At 36.8% G+C, this 24,764-nt stretch overlaps 1 protein-coding gene across 3 annotated transcripts in view; it reads right to left on the reverse strand.

The window, feature by feature from the left end:
- Positions 1-1,264: 1,264 nt before the first annotated feature.
- The window catches only part of ATP11A (ATPase phospholipid transporting 11A), a 117,973-nt gene continuing 94,473 nt past the window's right edge, over positions 1,265-24,764 (reverse strand). Inside the window, exons 23-30 of one of the 3 annotated variants that reach the window (XM_059493689.1) lie at positions 23,450-23,509; positions 21,742-21,869; positions 19,896-20,031; positions 19,315-19,338; positions 14,432-14,497; positions 14,043-14,146; positions 12,065-12,230; positions 1,265-5,466 (exon numbers count right to left, since the gene is read on the reverse strand). In XM_059493689.1, the coding sequence (XP_059349672.1) occupies positions 5,209-5,466; positions 12,065-12,230; positions 14,043-14,146; positions 14,432-14,497; positions 19,315-19,338; positions 19,896-20,031; positions 21,742-21,869; positions 23,450-23,509 (942 nt within the window). In that variant the 3' untranslated portion in view covers positions 1,265-5,208. Of the gene's footprint in view, positions 5,467-12,064; positions 12,231-14,042; positions 14,147-14,431; positions 14,498-19,314; positions 19,339-19,895; positions 20,032-21,741; positions 21,870-23,449; positions 23,510-23,890; positions 24,544-24,764 lie in introns of those variants that run through there. The other 2 variants (XM_059493690.1, XM_059493691.1) reach the window with 2 other exon arrangements.

Raw genomic sequence — 24,764 nt, forward strand, 5'->3', positions numbered from 1 at the left:
TCCTTCAAACTATCTTCTCTAGGAGTTCATTCAGTAGAAACACAAAATTTCTTGATGTACAAAAGGGAGATGGGTACAACATTCTTGCATTGTTTAGATAAGAATCTTATATAAATACAAACCCATTCCTCTGAAACCTTTATTATGGGAAGTGCAAAATTAATATAGAAACTAAGGCCTAAGCATTCAACATATGCTCAGAGCAGCAGAAGGAGGGACCAAACCCTGAACTGCTTTGTGGAGGCTTTCTGGGATACCTTCACCCGGATGGAGCCAATGTACTTTGGAGCCTGTAATGGTTTTGAAACTGAAGGAAGTTCTGTAAAATTGTATCACCAAATGAAATAAAATCATGGTCTTTCCATGCACTCAGCCTCTTCTGTAACAATATATGAACACTGCTACCAAATCAGACATCAGAGCACTGATGTTTTTTACTTTAGCTTCTTTAAATTCACAACGTTGCAAAAGAAAAGAGAAATAGGTCTGGGTACCTTAACAGCAGAACTGCAAGGAAACGTAGCAGACTTTCTCATGTATAGCTTATGAGTTTACTTTGGAAAGAACTTTAGCACTTAATCAGTGCAGGAGAAACAAAGCTCTCCTGCACCGGTACCAATTTCTATTAGTTTTGGAACAACCCCCCATCCTCCAGCTCATGTTCCAGCCTTTTTTGCATTTCTTTTTGTTAATTTGCTTTTTTAGCTGGCTACACACACTCTGAAAATCATAGAATTACAGAACTTGTAGGGCTGAAAGGGACCTCTGGAGATCACCCAGTCCAACCCTTCTGCCAAGGCAATGTCACCTACAGCACGTGACACAGGAATGTGTCCAGGTGGGTTTTGAATGTCTACAAAAAGAGAAACTCCACAAGCCCCTTGGCAGCCTGTTTAGTGCTCTGCCACTCTCAATGTAAAGAAGTTATTCCCCATGTTGAGGTGAAACTTCAATTTCAGTTTCAGGCCACTGCACCTCATCCTGTTGCTGGGCACTGCTGAAAAGAGCCTGGCACCATCCTCTTGACATCCATCTTTGAGATAGTTATATTGATGAGATCCCCTCTCAGTCGTCTCTTCTCTAGACTTCTCTTCTCTAGTCTAAACAACTTCTCCTCTAGACTAACAGGCCCAGCTCCTGCAGTCTCTAATAAGGGAGATGCTCCAAGTCCCCTTTGTCATTTTTGTGGTGCTCCGCTGGACTTGCTCCAGTATGAGAAATGAGCGTGAGAACAAACATATTCAATAACCAAATCAAACACTCATTCTGTTTTCTTTATGTACTTACATTTTATTACAGACTAATATGAAACCATCTCATATTCATACTAGAATTACTGTAATTACTTGTGAGCAAACTTAAACCAGTCTTGAATGTTTATATTTATTGCAAGCAGATTTGTATCTCCTGCTTATATATTCTACATAAGGATCCAAAATGTGGCTGAATATAAACAAGTTATATTTGGTTGTCTACAGAAATAAAAGTTAAAAACAGCACTGAAAAGAAACTTTACAGTAATGTATTCACACACTGACTCTTCAAATCAAATAAATGAAGTAGTATATGATAATCTGAACATTAGATTTGAAGGCTGATTTATTTTCAAATAAATGCACCTAAAATTGTTCAATTAAAATAAATGTCAGTATTTGGTGCTGATGACTACAGACATCTTTAATGTTTAAAGCAGAGATAACTAACCCAGCCCCATACAGCAACTTCCGCAGATTCTACTTTACATTAGATCATGAAAGAACCTCTAAAATGCAAAGTGTACACAGCACAGAATTTATGTCCAAGACAATGCAGATTGAAATCCTGTGAATTTTCATAAGGTAAAAAATTAAAGCTATATAAACTGATTTTTTTATTATTCTGCAAAGTAGAATCATGTACGTTTTCACTTTTGTAATACTTTCACAAATTTCCATTAAAGCTTTTTTAACAGAGACAGTAGCATGAGCACAAGGATCCCACTGGCTTCCAAAAGAAAAGTAGTGCAGTTCCTCAATTATGCTATTTTTTTCCTCTTATTTTTGCAAGCCAGTTGGTTCAAGACACACAGGCTAATGCAAGCAAGAAAGTAAACTGTAAGCTTTTACATTAAATGGCTGAACAAACAATTATTGTACATGGTAAAACAAAAAAGATCTTTTGCCACAAGCCACTGCAGGAATATATGAGCTTCTGTGGCCAAAAAGCTTGAAATACTTTCTAAGTCTTCACATACATTTGGTTAGCGCTTACCAGTTTCAAGACATTTATAGAAGCAGTTATGGAGACATTATGCTGTTAAAGCTGCAACAATTTAAATGAGGCAAGTTAGAAGGTTACATACATTTTTGGACTTTTCCTCTTTCTTTTTTTTCTTCATACATAAAAATCTGTCTCCTTTCAGTGTCCCACCCATAATAAAACACTCTAATGCATTTTGATCTAATTTCTACTTTTTCATCTTTTATATCTTTTGCAGTAAAACTCCCAAGTTAACATCTGCTGCAGTGGACTAGGTTTACATGCCAATAGTAACAGGGACTGAAGCAAAAACACATAAAGTGAAGCCAAGTTGATGTTTTATGTTCATTTCATTAAACAGTCTGTTTTAACAAACAAACAGCACCAACTTTTGAAGGTAAAAGTATTGCTAAATCAAAGCAGAAACTTCCACTTAAATTCAAGCATTCTTTCTCCAAAAAAATGACATGTTTAACTAAAATGTCTCAAATGTATACAGGTGTTTCAGCCTGAACAATGTTGTCAACAATATCTAAGTGCAGGGCCACATGAAGTTAGCAATGAACTGCTTTGTTAGTAGGCAGAACAGGAATGCAGCATTTTCAAAAATATCAAGCAAAATTTTCCTTATTTAAGGCTAAAAGATAGAACTCACAAAGTAAAAAAGCAGGAGGCTTTATAGAGTAAAAAAGCTAGCAGTTATAATATAGCACTGCAAGTACAGCGCTCTAATCGCTGCTACCACAAATCCCAACAAAACATCAATAACTTGGGTGAGACTCATAGAGCAACTGACCTGTATTCTAATTTGACATTCATTAGAATTTCAACATTCAGCCACAACTCCATTTTAAGCTAAATTTAAGTGGCCAAAACTTATAGTTATAAAAAAAGCCTTCAAAACATATACTTAAAAAAAATAGAAATGGTGTGTTAACAAATGTATGCGTAAAACAGATTTATAAATAGCTACAGTATGAAAAATATTTCAGTGCAAAGGCAATTTTAAGATTTCTAAAAAATACATTACAAATAATTTGTTAACTACACACAAGAAATTTGTCACTGCTACTGGTATAAAATGTATACCCATATTAACTTCTTAAAAATATATACACCAGTGTTTTATGTAGGGGACGGTTCTGACTGACCAACATTCAAGTCTGCAATGGCAAGTACATGTACACACACCCACACATGTGTATGTATTTCAAAATGCTACTGCTATAAGGATATTCTTTGAAACTTAAAAGTGCTATATGTCAAATGATAAAAAAACCTTTATCTGTGGTGCTCACTGTTAGACTTTGTAAAATTCTGTTATCTTTGGTATACTGAAGATTTCATAACTCACTTTACAATCTCTATTTGACCCAGGGCATTTTAATAATAAATCACTGTTTAATATGAAAACTACTCAGAACATTGTGAGAGACATTTCCTAGTAAGTTGATCTTTCATTTATTAAAAAAGTAAAGTAGTAAGTAAACTTATTTTGCCTCTGTTTTTTCTTGTTAAAACACAAAAAGGGAAATTATTTTTCTCTGCCACCTTTGTCCACATGAAAGACAACTAACAATGTCTTGGCCAGGTCTTCCAATAAATGCTGCGGGTCTGATTTCAAGTATTTTGTTTTCACACTGAAATACATTTTTAGTAATGTCCTCACTGAGGCCATTAACCAGCTGTAACCACCAAGCTGAAATTGACTGAAATGGGATTACTGCTTCAGATATTTTTGCACCCCAAAATAAAACACTGGACTAAAGAAACAACACAAGGATGCAGCTAAGAGTTGAATTACTGCAAGGTAACATACATGTAGCAGAGAAAATAGAAGTGCAAGTTGGCTGTCATTCTTAAGGGAATTCAAACAGAATCCTTGCAGTCATACTAGTTTCTCTATCCCACCTGTGGTTCAACTGTTAGTCAACAGTTGTGTGCCACCTCGTGGTTTGCCTGCAGAAGCTAACAGCTGTGTGCTTTGTACTACATCTACCAAGCCCATTCACCAGAATCTAACCATACATGCACACAAAAAAATCAAAATTAAGAGTATGAATCAAGATAGCAAAAGATACTCATCCAGCAAAACAGCTTTTCTTGTTTTAAGAAAAAAACCCAACAAACTGTCAAAAAAAGCTTCATATGTAATATTTTCTGCTATATGTATTTTACAATCATAGGGACAGGAAGTGAGAACACCAGGTAATGTGCATCTTTGACAAATTCGAAAATGTTTTAGGCAAAATGCTTACATTCAGTTTGTAAGTAAATACCAACACAGGTGATATTTACCTGATTAACAGCCAACTTGACTTCATATTGTGTGTGCATACTCTACACAAGGATTGTTTTGCCTATCTTTCTACAGGGGAAAACTAAACAAAACCATACATAGCCCTGATTTGGCCACTTACAAGGAAGTGAACATTAGAGAGAGTTTCTTGAAAGCAGATTTGCACAGAGGAAACACCAGTTTGTTCTACAGAAAGAGCAAAGAAAGAAAAAAGGACATGGGAAAATCAGAAACAGCACTTGTTAAATATGCTTTAGGAGAATTTCATTTGAGATAACTGAGACAATTGCTCCTGGCTTAAAATTAAAACTGTTGATCTCAAAATGTAGGTCACTGACTGAAACTGCACTTCAAGTAACAAAGAAAATCACTAAAGATGACAGAAGTAGTAAATACACAGAAGTCTTGACACAGGATGAAGAGAATTTTTAGTGCTACCAGTCTCACAGTACCAGACTGTGCAGATTGTTCATTGCTCCAGTAGTTCAAAACATAAAAAGAGGCCTATTGGCCATTGGAAGGGTTCATATTTCTAGCTCTTGATCCTGTTTTCTCAACACTACCTCAGACTGCAAAAGCCACATATAGTTTAATATCTCTCTGTAACACATCTGTTTCCTGAAAAAATAAATAAACAAAACCAGTTTTGAAAGGCTTGACTTGGTGTTCTGTCATATGGACGTTTCCAAACCTGACCCACCGTAGTGGTAGCCTGCACTGGAACGCCAGTGCTTATTTGAATAGCCAAAAACAGATGGAAGTACTGAATAATCAATGCCTTTCCACTGCGTAAACATCACTTTTTTAGAATGAGAATTAGACCTTCTTGCTGGGGAATTGCTGCAGTCACTGCTCCTGTATCTTGGGCTTTTCAGACAGGCAAGAGGTGTGAATTCCGAGATGTGCTCTTGACAGTGCCTCGATGCCTTCTGTTAAAGGGAAATCAAGAAACAAATACACAGTAAATAGACAATCTAGGAACCAAAAGTATGTAACTGTTTTCTTTTATAGGACCACTGTCCCCTTGGTATAAAAACACCTTTCCCTAGATCACCACTCTGGATATTTGTTTCATGTCAAAGTATAATCCCTCGTGTTGCTTTGCAATCAACCAGTTTCAACATGATTAGTTTTATACTAAGACTACAGAACCAGGCATGATTTTACACTTAACTTCTAAACCTGATAATGGGCTCTTCAGAGAAGAGATGAAGACACAGAGACCTGCCTTCAAATGAAAGTGTTTTAGATCAAGGTTATGTTTAATTTTGGAATTTCTCCTGGTACATCTTTTTATCCCTGAACTTATGTGTAATTTCAAGACAGGACAGATTCAAGCACTTTGCCTGGTAGTTACAAAGAGGAAATTCTTTACAGTCAGTTTGTGCTGGAGGAAGGTTCCAGAGTTTAACACACTTGCTTCCTACTTCTAAGCAGTACTGAATTTTAGACTTGCTTAGGTTACGTGTAGCATCTATACAGGCAATTTATACTGTACATCTCAGCACTACCTTGGTCTGATTGCCCATTAAAATTTATCTTTCTCACACAGTCGCTCCACACTCTGGCAGAACTGGCACTTCCAGTCAGAAAATGCTCAGGACTACAGAACACCACAGCTGCATGACAAGAGCCTGGACGTGTGCACAAATTGAAATAAAACTAACACAGGCCTTTCCCCAATGAGTTTATGAAATTCTTTTCACTAAATGCACATATAATTTCCAGGTATAGAGGTATGGAGGTTTTGTGATGGTATCTAACATATAAATGTATTATAAACATGGTTCAAAGCAATATTATTAATCAGTCTCTCCATGAATGATACATAAATCAGTTAATCCTGTATCATTCCCTTCTTCCCTGTTAATCAGAACACAGTGATTTTGTCCTTTTGAACACCAAAAGGAAAAAATCACAAAGTAAATATTAATGATGTAGCTTATAGAACTTTGGCTGCCATGTAACATGACACTTTAATGCCAATCACAAACTTGAAACACTACTCTTGCATAATCTGGAGTAATCTGAAAGCTCTCTTAAAAAACACACTGTTGGAAAGGTCACAAAACTCTCCTAAACTGCTCACCACAGTGAGGCCTGGGTTCTTTTAAACACATATAGACCAAATAGCAACAGTATTACATAAAAATCAAGTAACGCATCAGCAGATTTGCTTTGGAAATGTAACGGGGAGTAGTCATACAGTTTGGTAACTAATTTTCCTTTTCTTTGAGCTAGAAAGTGAGCATTTTAGTTACCAGAGATAGTTCTAAAAATAAAATGCATTTTTCTACATATGGTTCCAAGACAAGAGCCTTTACCAAGCCTGAAGCTAGTCAAAGAAGTTGGTGTTTTCTATTACTACTTGTGCAACAGTCATTTAAAGCAAATCAGATACTTCAGCTACCTTCAGTTGCTTTAAAATCATACAGCACACAGAGCACATGACATTTGTCCTTTTCACATACTGCTAACTTTGCACCTTCACTTAGCTCCTCATGTGCTGCTTCTGGGGTCAGGAGAGCATGAAGGGACTGGAACAGTCATGGCATCCAGGTGAGAATCATTACAGTAAAAAGTGTGCCTTCTTACTAGTTTGTCATCAGTGGCATAGCAAGGAGATGACATAAAGCAGAGAACTTCATTCTGCTGGCCTTATGTCTGGGGAATTTAGTTCACTGCTTATGCTGCTGTCTCAGACATTCAGCTAAACTATCACACTTCTCTCTTCATCTGAGGCAGTAGCACAGCAATGCCCTGGTCTGTACAGAACACAGCACTGTGACAGACACTGTCACATGCACAGCCCTGCTCTTCTGACCCAAGGTCCTATTCACAAGTGACTTGCTGTGGTTATCTCCACATGTTACCAGCTGCATTTGGTCTATATATGTACTCAAGAACATGAAAGATGATGGAGAAACTGCTCCTGGGTAAGAATTGCCTCTGACTTTATGTATTCTACACTGTAGTGTAATGTGAGTACACACTGCAATAATGAATGCAGCTCTTACAGAAGAAATGTCACACAACACCTATACATAATACAATGTATTTATATAGGACATGAATATGGGTATATCAATTTATTGGTTTGCTTTACATGATTAACTTTCTAAGACAAAAAGATCTTACCTGTGGCATGGGACATCTCTTGCAAAAACTAGGCTCTCCAAGTAAAACATAATGTTTTTTATCAATACTGATAAAGTACATCAAAAACTCTGGAGGAAACAGTTGATTTGTAAATAGCACCAAAAGAAATTAATCCAAATTGGCAACACATACAGTACTGTTACCTAGCTTTGATCTAATTATGGCTCGGAAGGTGAAAGATTTCCTTCAAGAAGTGGCCCATCGCAGCTCGGCAGTGCATTTTGGCCTGTTTTATGTCTCATACTCTTCTGCAAGGATGAGGAAAAACAGTGAGACTCTTGATGAATACAAGAAATGTGAATGAATTGTACCATTTGGTAACTGTTATAGCAAAGTCTTGTAAAAGTGATGGATTTTCTCACAGTCTTAAAATGGAAAGGTTATCCAGTGTAAAACAAGGTTTCTATTTCTGGATCCTGAGACTAATCATTTGAGGGTGTTTTTAATTCCATTTCAAACTCTGTTAAAAATTACTCTCAAAAGCACTAAACTGACTAAGTACTGCGTGCTCTGTGTCCTGCCCCTCTAACAATAGCCTGCATTGAATGGGAGAGGTGCCTGTGCTACAAATTGATCCTACATTAAGGAGTGGACATCCTGTTTTCCCACTCCCCAGAACACCTGGCACACCAAGGGAGTGCCCCACATGGAGGTGATGGGGTGGTGCTCATCTAGGCTGACTTACAGCTCCATCATTACACTGTGGGCAGAGTGGGCCAGGGAGCTGCCAAGGAAACTTCTTCCACAGCATTCAAATATTGCAACAGCAAGATGCATTGCTTTGCTCCCTCAGAGGAGGAGCCTGACACGAGACAAGGCAGCAGTTTGCTGGTGAACACTTGTCTGAGCACCCAGGGCAGTTGTTCTACAGCAGCTAAGGCCACTGAGGAACAGAAGAATGATGAATCCCAGAGAAGCTTCCCCAGGTTTCCCCAGGTGCAGCAAAGGGTCAAGATCTCATAACATGGCTGATGGCCCATGCTTGTGACTGAGTGAAAGCACAGTAAAAAATCATCAGTCAAAGAGAAAAAGAAAAATATTTCTTTAAAAGGAATGAAAGTACAGAAGTCATTTACAGCTCAGAAACTAAACACCTGGTATTTCAGCTACCAAATACTTGGAATTGCTGAAACACTGTCAATCAAAATGAAAATTATAAAAATGGAAATAGGATAATTTAAATTGAATTTATATTTTCCCTAACAGAGTGCCTAAAATTCTGCTACTAATGAAAGAAGAATAAAAAAAAAATAACCAATGTAGATTGGCTATATTAAAAAAAAGCCCTATTGCTTTTTAAAAGTAAAAGCTGAAAGAAACCTTGCAGCTGCACAGTCACCAGTTAAAGCACAAAATTCAGTCTGTGTCATTGAGCCAGAGTTGCAGAGACCACATGTATAAGAAATAGGCAGATTTTGACCAAAATTACCAAAAGGCAACAGATTCCTCCAAAGCTTTTGCAGAAATAATGTTGTAGCTCAAGAAAGACAACAGTTCCTATGTATATAATATTTATATCAATATCCATATACATGCACATATATATATATACACATATACTTGTATGCACATATATGTGTCTGTATACACATATATGTCTGTATGTATGTATATATATATATTATATCACAGAAAAGCTCTCTGAAAAAGCCCCAGAGCTATATGTGGAATGTTTAAAAACATTCAAATGTTAATGATGGTAAACAATCGCTCACCACACACTGAAGTGACTCTCAAATGACTGAAAAATCTGGAAGTATAAGAACTGCTTCAAAGGCTTTATGTATTCTTATTGCTGAGTAGAACCAATTTAGTAACCTGGGAAATGGTCACTAGTCCTATGTTTATCTTTTCAGTTGTTCCCAAAGCCCTTTTGTTATAAAGAAAGCTGTACATTTTAGGAATGCAGTACACTTATAAAGAATGCTTTTTTATAAGCTCAGTTCAAACCAATCCTAAGACACTTAAGAGACAATTTTATTCAGAATTGTTGATAGTGAAAAAACCTCTATTTTCCCTCTGATTTATATAATTACAGTAAATTTTACTGACCATCTATTTTTGAGGGGGAAAAAAGGAGAAAATACATTTTTTTATCTTAACCACTTGAGAAAGAAAGGTCTAAAATCTGCAATGGAAACCGACAGTCTCTGAATATTAAGTAAAAAATGGTTTTCTTGCAGACTGTAGGAGAAACAAGATTTACTAGCATTTCTTCTACTTTTATATTAAATAATGTAATGAACTTTCAGGCCTTGAGTTGTTTTCTTTCTAGAAAGAGCACAGAATTTCATAAAAGGGAACATAAGGAAAGCTCAGTTTTAAAATGCATGCTTGAAAAAGAAAAAAGCTGCATTTTCTAGCAGCAGACAAGATACATTAATATATTCCAAAGACTGTTTAAGTGTCACATTTCCAGTATCACATTTTCTGTAGGATGCTAGCAACATCAGCCTAATCAGAATTATCACTTGTTTGTGTGGCCACTATCCCACTTATTCAGGTACAATGGAAACACAACAGGCATTCATCTACAGACAGACCAATGATTAATATGGGGATAAAAGAATCATAGATTCCTGAGGCAGAAACATTCTGTAAAATGCAGCAAGAACCGCGACAAAAATTGATAGTGACAGTGATGGACTGTGACAACAATTCATACAATCTTTGAGATACTCAGAAGGAAAAAGCTGTACTAAATTGTATCCCTCAAAATATAGTTGACATGAATCACAAATGGAGATAATGAGTATGGTAAATAACTTCTGATGATCAACTTTATAAAGTCCTTTGAATGAAATGGCCAAGCATGCAGAAAGGCAGAAAAAAGTCACCTTTTGTTCCATTAGAAACTTAGACTGCTTGAAGTCTGAGAAAGCATAAAGATGGTGGACTGCTCAACAGAAAGGCACTGATGTTTAGTCTGATTTCCCCAGAAGATTGTAGGAAGCAACCGAGCACATCATTTATGTTTAAAGCAAGGTAGCAGTTATTTAGACAAAGGGGATTGGAAGACAGGAAGAAACAAAGAGAGGAAAGAAGAAACACAAGCGATATAACTGGTTAAAAGTCACAGATCTTTGACTAAATATTAAAAAATTAATATTGTCAGTGTTGAGCCCAAAGTCTGCTTGACTACTGATACATTTTCCAGTACGAATAGACAATGTCTGTAAGAAATGCCACAAAACCTTTAGTAGGGGTTTTTATTTACTAGCTTGTTTCTTCACCTTAACCCTTGCTCATTCTCTCTCTTTAGACTTTCAAATTAACTATTCAGAATCTATACTGAGGTCAACTCTTTCCACAAGTAGTACATATGACATCTAATATCTTTGAATGAAAAAACATTAAGTACTGATCTGCCTGGGAATGCTTTCCTGCTATTCTCTATTCTTTCCTGAAGTAAGGCATTATTACACCTGTACATTCCAGGAATACAAAACAGTGGCAGAGGGTTTTACATTTGCCACAGGGATATTTTATTTTCCTTGGTAGCGAAGTTCCTTTATTACTTTCCTCTTAATGCAAAGAACCTTCTCAATTAAAAATCAAAATGCTACCTAATCCCTTTTGTTACTAGTAACTCATTCTTTTAACCTACTGGTGGCAGCTCATGGGCTGAAATGGGCAGGGGCCTTTAAAAATTAAGTTTAAAGCTCAGCACACCCCTACTGTCCTTCACATTCTAACATACATAATATATAAAAGTTTACTTGGGTTAAAATACAGGAAACATTTTCTATTCATGTCCCCAGCATGGCACCATGGTTCCCACAGAACCTGGCTTCCACTCCACCCTTAGAAGAGATTGCCTGTATTTACACAGTCATTTCTCCTTTTGGCCTGATCAGATGAAAGGAGAGAATAGATTTTAAAATACTCTTCCCATGGGTACAGCAGGGCACATTTATGTACAAATAATGGATCAGAACAGGCAAAATGTAAGTTGAAATATAAGAGGAAAAAACTATAAATAAGATATGAGTCAGTTTTAATACATGTGTTTTTGTAGCAGGCATCAGCATGTTATCAGATGTAAGTGCCTCCTATCTACCCTTTTGGAGATCCCAATTCCCTTGCCCTTCTTATCTCCTCAAATCAGAAATCACGTTGAGCCATGTAGCTGTCTCCCACCACCCTCATCAGCAGATTTCCCTGTGGTTGCTGGTATGGAGGCACAAGTGTTGCCCCAGGACTCAGGTTAATGCCACCATGTAAATAACTGGCAGCATTTTTCACCATATTGCTTAGACACCACAGATGGGGAACTTCTGCTTTAATCTTATCTCTGACCTTGGCCTAGGTGATTAGACACTTGTAATACAAAAAATGCCTAACTTCACAATGAAAAAGATTATTTACCTGGATTCTTTCTGTTGCTGTAGGCCACAACTCCCTGCATAAGACCTTCTTCAGAACATCTGGAAGAAGGCTGACAGTTATGAGCAGAATTATACCCAGCCACGCAGGACCACTGGACAGCATTTGCATGAACACGTAATACATTCTCTGATAATTGAGAAAAGGCCTGGGAGGAAAAAAGAGACAATAATTTTTACACTTCACGAAAGAAAGGCTGACAGTATTAAATACAAGAATTATGCCAGTAGTGAAATACTTCAGGTTCAGTTTCCCAGTTTGTGGGAGTTCATCCATCCCAGTCTTCTCAAAGGGAGCTGGTGCTAGCCATGCACCATCTGGAGGTGACTACCTTCCTTTTGTCTTCCAGACTGCAGGAAATATCATGCTGTCCCCTCCCTGCCATAGTGTCTCTCCCTTGCAAAGATAAATTAAGTTCATTCTTAATGTGTTTATGCTCTTCCACGTACCCTTAGCTTGTCCCAGGTATTTTCCACCTTTCTTCTTAGAGTCCCACCCACCATTCCCCTGGTCTTTGCTAAGGCACACTCCTTTGTGTGTATCCTCAGACTAATCTTGTTAACCATCCTTATTTTCACACCTCTCAGGCTCCCATAAGTATCTCTTATTACTTTCATGTTATGCTCCCCATCCTATGCACCACATACTTATCTAACCACACTATTAATACCTTCTCTTCCCAACCTCCCTGCATCCCATGCAGTTGGATGATCATTAAAATTAAAATCATTGCCAGCACTGTATGGTACTGGGAATCAGAGGCCATAATCACTGAGCCAAGATCAAGGGACAGTTTGCAGCAACACTGCAGTGTAAAACCAGTAGGGCAGTTTCCTGATGGTTTTCAAAAAGTGATAGTATTTGCATACTAAAAAGGTAACTAAGCTGAAATTAATTTTTATATACACACAGTCACATGTTTAACACACAGCAATGCTGGTTGGAAAACCATTGGGAAAATGTCTCTTCTGCAAACTGATGCTAAAGAAACTGAGATCTGATATTACTAGAAAAAAGAAGAGGCAGCTAAATATCCAAGTAGTTAAGAAGTAGTTACTCATTTGCAAAAGCCATGCTAAATACAAATCCTTCCTCTAAATTAAATGGCATCTTAATCACCAAGCAATAGTTTGCCCTCTCCTTCTCTAGTCCATCAAAATATTGTGAATACAAAGTAGAATAGTACTTAACTGCTAGCAATAGTTAAAAAGATGGCCTTGTAACTGAGAGCTCTACAAGTGTGAAAAAAAATTTCCAGTCCCTAATGGCAATCAGGCACAGTAAGGAACTGAACTTGTTCCAACTTGATTTCCTTTCCAAAACTTTCAGTCTCAAGTACATAGAACTCTTAATAGCAACCCCCCCCAACACTTTAAATTGGCTATGGACAAGAGCCAATTCCTACAACTAATTCCTACAAAGCTTCTTACCACCATGAATAAGTAGGTGATCAGACACCTACAGTAACTCCCCTTTGATAAGTAAGGAGGCAAAACAATGAGCTCAAACAAAGGACTCTTGGACATCCACATGACTTTGATATTGAGTTCTGGTCCCTGTCTCTAGTTTGACTGCTACAGCCAGCTTCCTACACAAGCTCAGCAAGTAGGTGGGTAATTACCTTCTGAACAGACATGACCTATTTTGTGACATTTTGATTAAGGCAATGTCAGCTCCTTGAACCAACCCTTGGGCTGCTTTTGACTGACACTACTGAGATAAAACCCAATGGGGTAGTCTGCGGTCTGATATTCTCCTTGCGTTCTTCTTTAAGAAGATTTTAGCAGACATTTATTGATAGAAGATATTGTAATTGCTCTAGTTAGCAATTACAATGTGTTTAAAATAGAGTTCTGGATTATATAAAGGCTACATTTAATTCTGTGACAAAAAGGTGAAATATAACAACTTTATGTTTCTGAAACAACTTTTGCAATGCAGTTAATATTAAGGTTCATACCAAGTAATTCCTCCCCAGAGTAGAGAAAAGACAATGTAGAATACCAGCGATCCCCAGATCACGAAGTGATTTATCCATGTCCAATAGTGTGTATCTATTGCAAGCTGAAAAAAAGGATAATATATGATGTTATTACTATCTAGACACAACAGGAATTCCCAGCAGGAGATAAACCAGAATTATACCCTTTGAAAATAGGGAAGAATTCTACACACAAGTAGTTAAAAACATCTTTCAAGTTTGAGCACAGTTAAGAAGGCACAGATAGCAAACTTTCTATTCAAAGTAATAAAATAATGCATGATGATATAAAGAAACTAACATAAATAAGCAACAATTAAAAAACAAGTTTTAAGAAGTTTCAGTGGATAAAATAAAGCATACCTTACCTTAAATGTAACCGTGAATACAAGCACAGTAAACACCACTGTTCCAAAGGTCCAATTTCCAAATATCTATAAAAAATGGTCCAAAGCAGTTATAGGCAATATTGTCCACCATGTTGTGAATTGTTCAGAGTGAACATCTTAAAGCTTAGTATTGCTTTGTCTCATGACCTGACACTTGAGCAAAGTGAATTCCTACACAATCTATGCAGTGCAAAGTGCTCTGGTTTCTTGCTCTGTGTGTACACACCTCAGATTTCAGACAGACAAAAAAAGACCACAACCAACATTCTGCTCTGAACTTGCAGTCCACACATATATTTCCTAATAAAAATAAAGGGTAGCACAATTAACAAATCACTGAGATTGAAAAACAATCTTGGATGCTATCTTTTTCCTGATTTCCCTTTTCTGTTGGATGTCCTTTGCATCCAACAATTTCTTGGAGATTCAACAGCATGTTATACAGATAAGTATAAGAATGCTATAACCATACAAGTACAAAAACATTCACATATGTTTTAAGGTAAACAACTTTTAACTTGTGTTTGATTTTCTCCCCGCTTGCATAATGACACAAAAACACCTCTGCTTTTCAAGTAGGCAGAAATGACCATTAATGCTGACACAGGGAAGAACTAGTGGTGAATACTGTCACAGAGGATTCCTTGGACTTCAGCAGCTACCAGATGACCAGGTTCAGGATCAAGAGAAATACTGGGAAATTAAGCAACAGTTAGGATGCTGTATTTTAGAAGAGACTGTGTTTGATTCAGAGTATTGCACCCATGAAAGAGAAGTTTCCAAGAGATCCAAATTACTTTGAAAGATAACTCTTGAGATCTCATGAACTCCCTTCTGCAGTTACAACTTCAGGAATGAGACTTCTACGCAGGCATGGAATTTCAGCAGAAGATCCAGTTGGCAAAGTAGGCTGTTACTTCATAGACAAAAAGGAAAAATGGGAGCATTCAAGAGATGACAATATGGGCAGGCATCAAACAGCATAAAAGCAGAAGAACAAATCACATACAAAACTCAGCTCTAACTAGGATTACTGAGGGGGACAGAAAAAGATATTTACAGATATCCTTGCTTTCAAAGGAAGAATGCAAGTCTGCTGATGAAGTGGTAAGACAACCTAGTGGAAAGTCTAAAAAAAATGCTGAATTACTCAGTACTCTGGATAATAGTCTTCACTAACAAACCTCCTCCTTGCATGTGGGATCAACAGGTTAAGTTGTTACTGTGACTGGGCTGGAAATCATGGAATATCCCTGTCAGAACCTGGATGGTGACAGAATATCATAAGCAAACTACCAGGTGGCATAAAAGTAGAGAACAGCTGAAATAATGAATGACAGAGTTTCAATCCAGAGGGACCTGTGCTGATTTGAGAAGCAGGCTAACAGATACCTTATGGAATTAAATAAGGAGAAGTGCAAAGATTTACACCTACGATGGAGCAGTGACTGGCTGTGCAATGGCCCTGCTGAAAAGGAAGTTGCAGTGGGGTTATGTGGACTGCAGGCTGAATACAAGCCTATACTGTGTTCTCTCTCTATACATAAGGTAAACTGCACAGCAACTGAAGAAAGGTTATTATTCCCCTCTACTCAGCTACACTGAGGTTTAACCTGGAACACTGCTGGGCTTTGGGCCCCTCAGTTCATGAGTGATATGAAAAAAACAGGAAATGATCAGTGGCCTGCAACCAAGGTGTTTAGCAGCCTATGGCTCTTCGGCAAAGAGGGGTAGAGGAGCTTAGTTTGGTGAAGGAAAGGTTGTGAAACAATCTAGCAGCTGCCCACAAATATCCGAAGAATTACAATGATGAAGAACTGAAACAAATCCCTCTTCAACAACAAGAAATATTTTGCTTAGGGATTGTGAGAAATTTTTCCACCATGAAGACAGAAGGACATTGGAATAGGTTGCCGTGAAAGGTTATGGAATCTGCATTTCAGAGATACTGAAATCCTGTAAAAGACTAGACAAAGCCTTCAGCAAATTAATTTTAATTAGCCGTGCACAGAGCAGTGAGCTGGACTTGATTATGTCAAATCTATACTTTTTTTGTATGAGGTCACGCAATATTACATGACACGGTATCCATGTGGGAAGATGATCACACAAATATGCTCTGTGTGAAAAATTTTGAATGAAGACCACAGCTAGCCACAGGACATAAATCAGTAGGAAGCTAGGCTAAGATAATGCAATCAACTGGGAATGGAAAAAAAACCTAAAATAAACAAATGACTGGCCCAGAAGATTCATTATTCATTATTCTCAGTAATCATTTCATGAACACTAGACAAAATTCAGAAAACCTTCATCATTTGGATCTTTTACTTTGATATGTAATAGGCTCATGCCATCATTTTACTTTCTGTGACCTAAAAAAGCCTGTGCAGCTAACACCAGACAGGAATCTGGATCAGCAACTTCCAACCATGCCATTTACCAACCTTCTTCTTGCAGATTCTCTTGTCATATATAGCATCTCTCAGAGAACCTAGTGTCAGTCTACATTTCTGCATACTGAATAGATTTGTCCATACTTGCAATAAAAGTTGCTAGATTAAATAAAGCATTTGAAACAACCTTCCCCTGTCTGTTTGTTAGGCTAGATAGAAAGCATTGCTCTGCAGCCAAATCCCTTATCCACCCATCTTATTGACTCAGAAAGTGAGGTCCCAGCACAGGGACAAGATTCATAAAGCTGCTACTTTGGCACAGAGAAAGGTAAGCAAAGCAATATGGGAAGGTGTGAGTTACAAAAATTCACAATGTCTGTTAACTACTGAATGTCTCAAGATACTACTCATGTCTTCCGGCAATGAATCATTCTTCTGTAAGTCTGTTTATTAACATCTAGTTCATTAACAAGTATTTTTCTATGTTCTGCTTCCAGCCTATCCAAGACTTCCCTTCCACCTACTGCGACTTTATTTGTTGATCTTCCATGTACCAGTTCAGCATTCTGCTCACCTATCTTCTTTCCTGTTGATTTGTATTTCTCATTCGGTTATTCCTTTTAACTTAGTCTCTCTCAACCCTGCTTAATTGCATTTAATGTACTCTGTATCAATTGTAAAAATAAAGAAAACCACCAGGAAATACATTTTATTATATAGGTAAACTAAGATGACATTTGCAATGACTTCTGCAGTGCCTCCCTTTCTTCTTACCTTTCTTCTCTAGCTGGTTTCTAACTGTATGTTTTTGCAACACCAACCATGATGTCCTATCTACAGTGGAATACCATACACACAAAGCAGCATCACAAATTATTAACAATTTATAGGAGATAAATCTTTGGCATCTTAATTTTGCTTACCAGAAAGTGACCAAGGGAGGCATTTATGAAGTAGGTCTCAGTGATTAGAATTACACTTTTCCATTATTCTACTAATATCACACTACAGGAAGCAAAATGTTTCAAACTAATTTCTAAATACTGAGAAACATCGTGGGGGGAATTGTGTTTGGAAGCAAGCTTAACGGTACATTCATTTTAGTCTGACAGGCATCATTGTATGGGAAAGATCTTTGCTTTGGTAATTTTTCACTAGTTTTGTAATAACAAAATAGTGATTAGTTCATTTGTGGGGAAAAAAAATGTAAATTTTTGCTTCAGCACCCATTTTAACAATCTGGATCCTGACTAGCATCACTATGTATCACTTATGGCATTAGTGTTACTGCCAGTTCTTTTATGTTCTTCACTGCTTTCCACCTTTCCCCTGTTCAATAATATCTTGTTGCAGTAGCAAATCTTTCAAACCTTCAAATTCTTCACTGAATTTTTCCAGATGTAGCATAATTTAAAAACTGGGAAATAACTATCAACACCTATTAGCATTCATTTGTGCACTCATGTAAGTGTCTCTGACTATTCCTGAACACTTGAAATTTTCAGGCCTTAAATCTAAAATTGCAGTTCAGTATCTCTCAAGTTTTATACATAAACACAGGCATGCATCCTCAAATTAATGACAAATTTTCTATCACAGACATTCAAGACTCAGAATGTCTTCTGAAGCAACACATTATCTTTAAGTGTTAACATGGGTATCTAGTTGTAGACTTCAACATCTGAAATTTGAGAATTAGGCATTAATCTGGCTTTAGAGCCTTAGAATTAGATTGAATGTGTGCAATGGAAGACAACTAGAATTTCAGAAAGGAACTGAGTCAGAATATTTGCAAAACAAACTGTTTACAAAATTGGTACAGGTATGGCAACTCTAATTTTCAGCACCATAAGTATATGGTGATGAAGAATTTTGGACATCTAACAGAGAGCATAATGGTACCCAAAAAAGCTGTAGTGCAGTGTGTAGTTCCGTCTAGTGGAAGTTCACTGTGTCCTTAGGAAAAATGCTTTTTAACAAGTGTTCTCTCTCACAGTAGAAGTTCATTCCCTGATAGATGTCACAAAGGTGGTTTTCAATGGTATGTGAACACTGCATTTCTAGCAAATGTGCATGTCGCATACAGGCAACAAAATTGTGTTGAGTTTGTTTTCTCTCTCCCTTTGAGGACATTTTCTAAAGCCATTAAAGCACATCATAGCATAAACTGTAAAAAATTTCTATAGCAAAGAGCCAGCAACGAAACATAGGTTACAGAAAAGTATACAACAGAATAACAAAATGCAAGGAAGCAAAAAGCTTTTTTAAAGTTCATGGTTCTTTACCACACCTCATATACCTCAATACACTTTGTATGAAGTTCCTTTTATTTTAAGTACTTATAGAGTAGCTATAAAGAACATTTCTAACTGTAGGCTTAAATGATATTTTACTGCTCTTTAACAGTTTAATTTAAGAACAGTGAAAGATGAAATGGATATCATGACAAATCCACAATAGTCTTACCATGTGAGTGCTGGTTGTCATTAGCTGAGGATAGGAAGAGAAGCAAGTAGCAAAAAGAAAAAAAGCACACAAATAAAATAGACCAAAATATCAATGGATAAAATAAATAAAATGCAAAAGTTCATAAAATTTGCATTCGTGTGACTGCAAAGCAAGTAGATTATTTTAAGCTGCTATATGTCAAAATAATTAAACTATTAAAAAGCTTGTTACATTTAAGATCTTTTATGATCATTCATAACTACACTACTAAGAGTCTTTTGATATGTTAAACAGATTATCATCAGATGCATGTTAAGTATGAAACGGAAAAGTTACTGTATAAATTCAGAAGTAATGTGTGGAATTTATGTTATATATTCCTCCTAATTAGTATCCAATCCTATGTCTCTGCTTACTAATACACAGTATGTTTTATTGCATAGTTCAGATTTTACTAAACAGATAACCCATATATCCCATAGTAACTCACTAAAATGTTATCATCTTTCATGAAATACTGAAGAAAACAATTAAAACTATGTTCTTTTTGCAACTGGCATTTAAAAAATTACCATTGACAGATGAAATCCAACACTAACCTGTCCATTGCTGGTCACAACTGTGTTGTTTAACAAAAAATAGGCACCAAAGAAAAATACCACAGCATCAAACACTCCTAGGAATGTCCAATAAATAAATGCATGCCAGCGCAGCAAAGCATTCTTGGCAACATCTCTGTGTGAGACAAGAAACATATTCATTATCAGCAGGCTTGAAAATCCCAGATAAATGAGATAATTGATATTGTTCCTTGAAAACCTCAACATTTCCACATTACAACTGTCTACCACTTCAAATCTAACTTCTTCCTCAAAATGTCCTCTTTATTCATTTTTATTTAATTCTTACTAAACCCTTTTTACTGCTTCCTATAATTCTGCTTATTTCAATAATGGCAAACTCCCTGTGCTGTACCCATTTACTTTTCAATCTTTTTAGAGAAGGTATCTCTTTTCCAGTGCTTGCTATGTATGTCATGATCCACTGCAGATATTAAATGGAAACACTAGAGGTCCCTGGAGACTTTGTTTTATTTCCCCTAGGATACTTTTACATGGACTATTGCAACAAAATAAAAAATTAATTTTATGTGGAATGTGAAACAAGGGGTTTACAGTTGACTTGAAGCTTCAGGTCAAATAGAGTTTCTTGAATGTTTTTCCACAAAAACATAGAGGGATTTGTCAACAACAGAACTCTTCACTAGCATGCATTTTCTTACTACAAAAAATTTTAAATGTTACAACTTCAGTTCTTCTCCACAGAATGGGTATGTATCAACTTGGCATATAGTATAGAACGCATCAGAGTAAATCAGGACACAGCTAAATGAAAACCCTGAGTTACAGAAACGTTTACTACCAACCAGTGCTTCCACTATATGAACTTCATAAAGACTGTCTGATGACTTTATGAAGTAATTTCTCCCCAGAGATTAATAATACAGACTGCAAACCCATAGGTGGTCAACAATAGCCTCACCTGGCCCAGAACAACTACTATTGCCCAAAGCAGCTTAGCAATAGGCTCTCTTGGGTATCAAAACCCACAAGTTTCTCACAAATAAGCTCTGCTAGCTTTCATAAACTAAAAAAAAGGCTTCTGAACTACCATTTCTAAATTAAAAACATTCAAAATATCAAAGAGAAAATAAAAACTTTACTGTTGAAGCTCAACAGTAATCTCTTGTATTCCTCTTCAATTTAATTGTTAAAAACATATCACTACATTGATTAACGTTTGGGCAGCTAATATTGCTTCTTTCAAAGAATGTTTTTTCTTTTATTATCTACTGTTACCCCTCCCTGAAATATACTGGCTTTGCAGCTACAAGGATCTAAACAGGACACTGTTCCTAATTTAGATGGCCAAATGCAGTTAATAGGCAAGAACTGTATTTCAAGTGGCTAAAAACCTAAACAAGTCAATCCCAATGCCCAGAAGTGAGTCAACAATGCAGAGGATAATGCTGGACACCCGCACAGAATACATACTCTGATACACTCTAACAATCTTTCAGAATAAAACATGTAAAGTAGAAAAAACCAGCATGTTTTCTTTTTTAAAAATACTTCTGTTCTGCATGTTTATTCCCCATGGTTGGAGGAAATAGAGTTCTAAACTAAATCTCCTAACTTGATTTTGTTAAAGAGTGATTTCTGTTTTGCTCTCACTCCCTCTCTAGCAAATGCATGGTGTGGTTTCTAAATGTGCATATAAAACTCCATGTTTATCTACTGTACTTTGTAGGCCATGCATGTGATCTTCAACCCTTCTGTTGCAGTGTATCTGATGTTGTGCAGAAATCCTGACGACATCCACTGTAACAGACACAGGTCCCCCAACTGAACAGTCAAACTCTGGGGTACAGTGTTTTAATTTTACCTGTACAAGGAAGGCTCTCTCTTGAGTGTCTCTGGACTGACATGTTGTTCCATTAGACTGTACAAGAGGATAGGAAGGGAGGTGAAGCTGATATTGTACAGTGTTAGATACGCAGTATCATATAAAGTCTGTAGATGGAAAAGAATTAAATCAACTACTTTTAATTTAAAATTTTATCTTACTTTAAAATTAAATCCTCTGCATGAGACTTGATTTAAAATGAATACATGAACTTCTGCATGCAACCAAAGTTATATTCCTTCAGAATGGAGGTAAATACCCCTGAACAGCTGCTAACTGATATAGGACACAACTCTCCACTTGTATTCCATTTACCTGGAGGAAAAAAATCAGCAGAAAAACTCATTTCATGGACCAGTCTGGTCTATCTACTGACCCCTCCTATTGCATCAGCTGTAATACCAACTCCAAAGTACCCAAACTGAAGAGCACATTCCTTTAGAGGCAGAAATTCTTCTCTGACACAACATCCATGTATCTCACATCCCTTTTATTTCCTCAATGTCTATAAAACATGGAGATATTCAGAGAAGAAGCAAGAGGACTCCAGAGGTTTTAAAGCTGTGTGTGACTGCAATGAGCTCCCTAAACATCCCAAAGATGAAATATCCCAATGTGTCTTTGATTTTTCTTCTCACTGAGATGCTTTTTCACATATGTATCGTCAGTGTACCCTCAAACCTACCATGTCATCCACAAAGGGAGCTGTTTATTTCCCAAAATCTATTTGGTAATCATTTATTCTGGAAAAAGTGCTATCAAAACCCCCTTTATGATCCAAAATTATATTTATCACTTAAAAGGATAAAAATTAAGCTAAATTTTCATAAGACATGCTTTCACATCCAAATCATAATAATGCTTTATAAAAACCTACAAAGCTTTCAGTGGTTGTTTGAAATGGAAACCAAAACAGAAGAAATAGTTTTGTTATTTTAACTCCTCCTGGGGCTTTCTTTCAACAAATTCAAAGCAATAGTACTATTTTCTCCCAATTAAATCCAACTCTCATTCAATTTAATATGGAAAACATAAACTATTTTTGTCTAAATTCAGCCATTCATTCCTTTGTTTTGTGCTCCCTCATTCAAAGAAGGAAGAGGTAGATCTTTTCTACACACATTAGATGATGGCAAGGGAGGAAGAAACAAAAATTTAGGAAGGCAAATACTGATCATCTCCTGAATGATGGCACTTTTCTGGCGAGCAACAGTTCACTTTTCCTCTATTTTTCAGTTTTTACATTTTCTTTTCAACTAATTGAACGCTGCTATTCATCTGAAATTTGTAATGCATAGCTGTTCGTGCTAGAGAAAACTAGTTTATTGTTTCATTTTCATTCTGGATTCTAAAAATGAACAACTGATTCAATTACTCATCTTTCAGGATGTCCTCTATTCACATCCAATAGGCTTAAATCTAACTGACTGTACATTTCCCACAGACATTTCACTTTGCACTGCCAGTTCCAAATATTGTATTTCTGTATTCCTTGACTTTAACATTGCTTTTATGATAATTCATATAACTGACTTCTGTATCTTAAATGCAATTGCCACTGAATACCATAAGAACCAAAAGTGATGTTGTTCTTTGTAAATTAACACTAAATTCTCAGGAAGATCCTTTTTTTGTTACAAAAAAAGCAAAAGAGATAATTTACATTGATGGAAAAAGATCAACTAACCTGTTGTGAAAACCCACAGAAGAACTGATATAAAAACTGAGGAAAAATGAAGCAGACATTCTGAAAAACAAAGTGACTGTTGTCAAGTGAAATGCAAGCACCAATTTATATACAATGCTATAGATTAGTATATCATGGTTTTATAGTGCTAACAATAGTAAGCATTGCAGGAACAGTAGACAAAACCATATTGTTAAATCTCAACAGTCACATCTTGCAGTAGTACTATTAAAAAAAAAAACACTTAAAATATTTTCAAGACAATCCTACAAGGCTACAGTTTGAAAAATGAAGGGCAGTAAAATCTGGGATCCAGGAATACAGTTCAGTTAAAGCAAAGCAAAAAAGGGACAATCCGCAGGAGGAGATAAACCATGATAAGCAAGCATGGATGCTCATGGATTAGCATGGTTACCAGCAAAGCAACTGTAAGATGTTTCTAGCTGTAACCTCAAATGCCATCTTCTCCCAATTATACTACAGTCAAACACCAGAACTCTGAATTACCTTGTGACAGTTCCTTTCTATAATCTTTCATTGCTTACCAAAAGAACTTGCATTGGAAACCAACTGTCGTGGGTTGACAGCCTTTATCCCAATATCGTGTGTTGTGTCTGGCAGCTGTGCCTTTTCTCTCTTCCCCCCCTCCCCGGCCGTCTTGCTGCGGCGGGGCGGGGAAGAGAGGGGGGAGTGTTTGACCAGGCCTTTTTGCTTTTGGCTTTTGCTGCTTGGCTTGGCTAGCCGCTTTGCTTGCTTGCTTTCTGCTTTTTGTGCTGTTTTTTTTCTTTTCTCTTGCTCCCTCTTTCTTACCCTCCCCTGAAGATACTGGACCGGCTCCGGACCTGACCTGAGACGTCCAGGACACCCGAAGCTTGCAGAGAAGCGCCGCGCCCTCTCAACACACAGTCTGTTTTTTGTTTTCTTTTCTTTTCTTGTGTTGGGGAGTGTTCTTTTGTTACTTGTAAATAAATAGGTTTTGTTTTCCACTTTGCTCCTCCGAGAAATTCCTTCCCAAACCCGGTGTTGGGGGAGGGGTGGTTGGAGGTTTGTTTTGTTTTGGGGGGCTCCCTTTTGGAGATTTCCCCTAATTTGTCCTAAACCAGGACACCAACATTTTGAAATAACAAAACTGTCTAAATAGGAGGATGCTCACTATGAACTTTCTCAAACTACACCATCCTAATGAACTCAGCATAACTTAATATGCAGTGATGTCTAAGGTCTCAAATACTATTTCCAATGTGCTTTAAAAGTTCACTATAGAGACAACCTGGAAGGTACTGGAAATAAGCAAAACAGTCTGAGATGGAATTTG

This window comes from Ammospiza nelsoni, chromosome 2, assembly GCF_027579445.1.
Source record: "Ammospiza nelsoni isolate bAmmNel1 chromosome 2, bAmmNel1.pri, whole genome shotgun sequence".
Lineage (NCBI taxonomy): Eukaryota > Metazoa > Chordata > Aves > Passeriformes > Passerellidae > Ammospiza > Ammospiza nelsoni.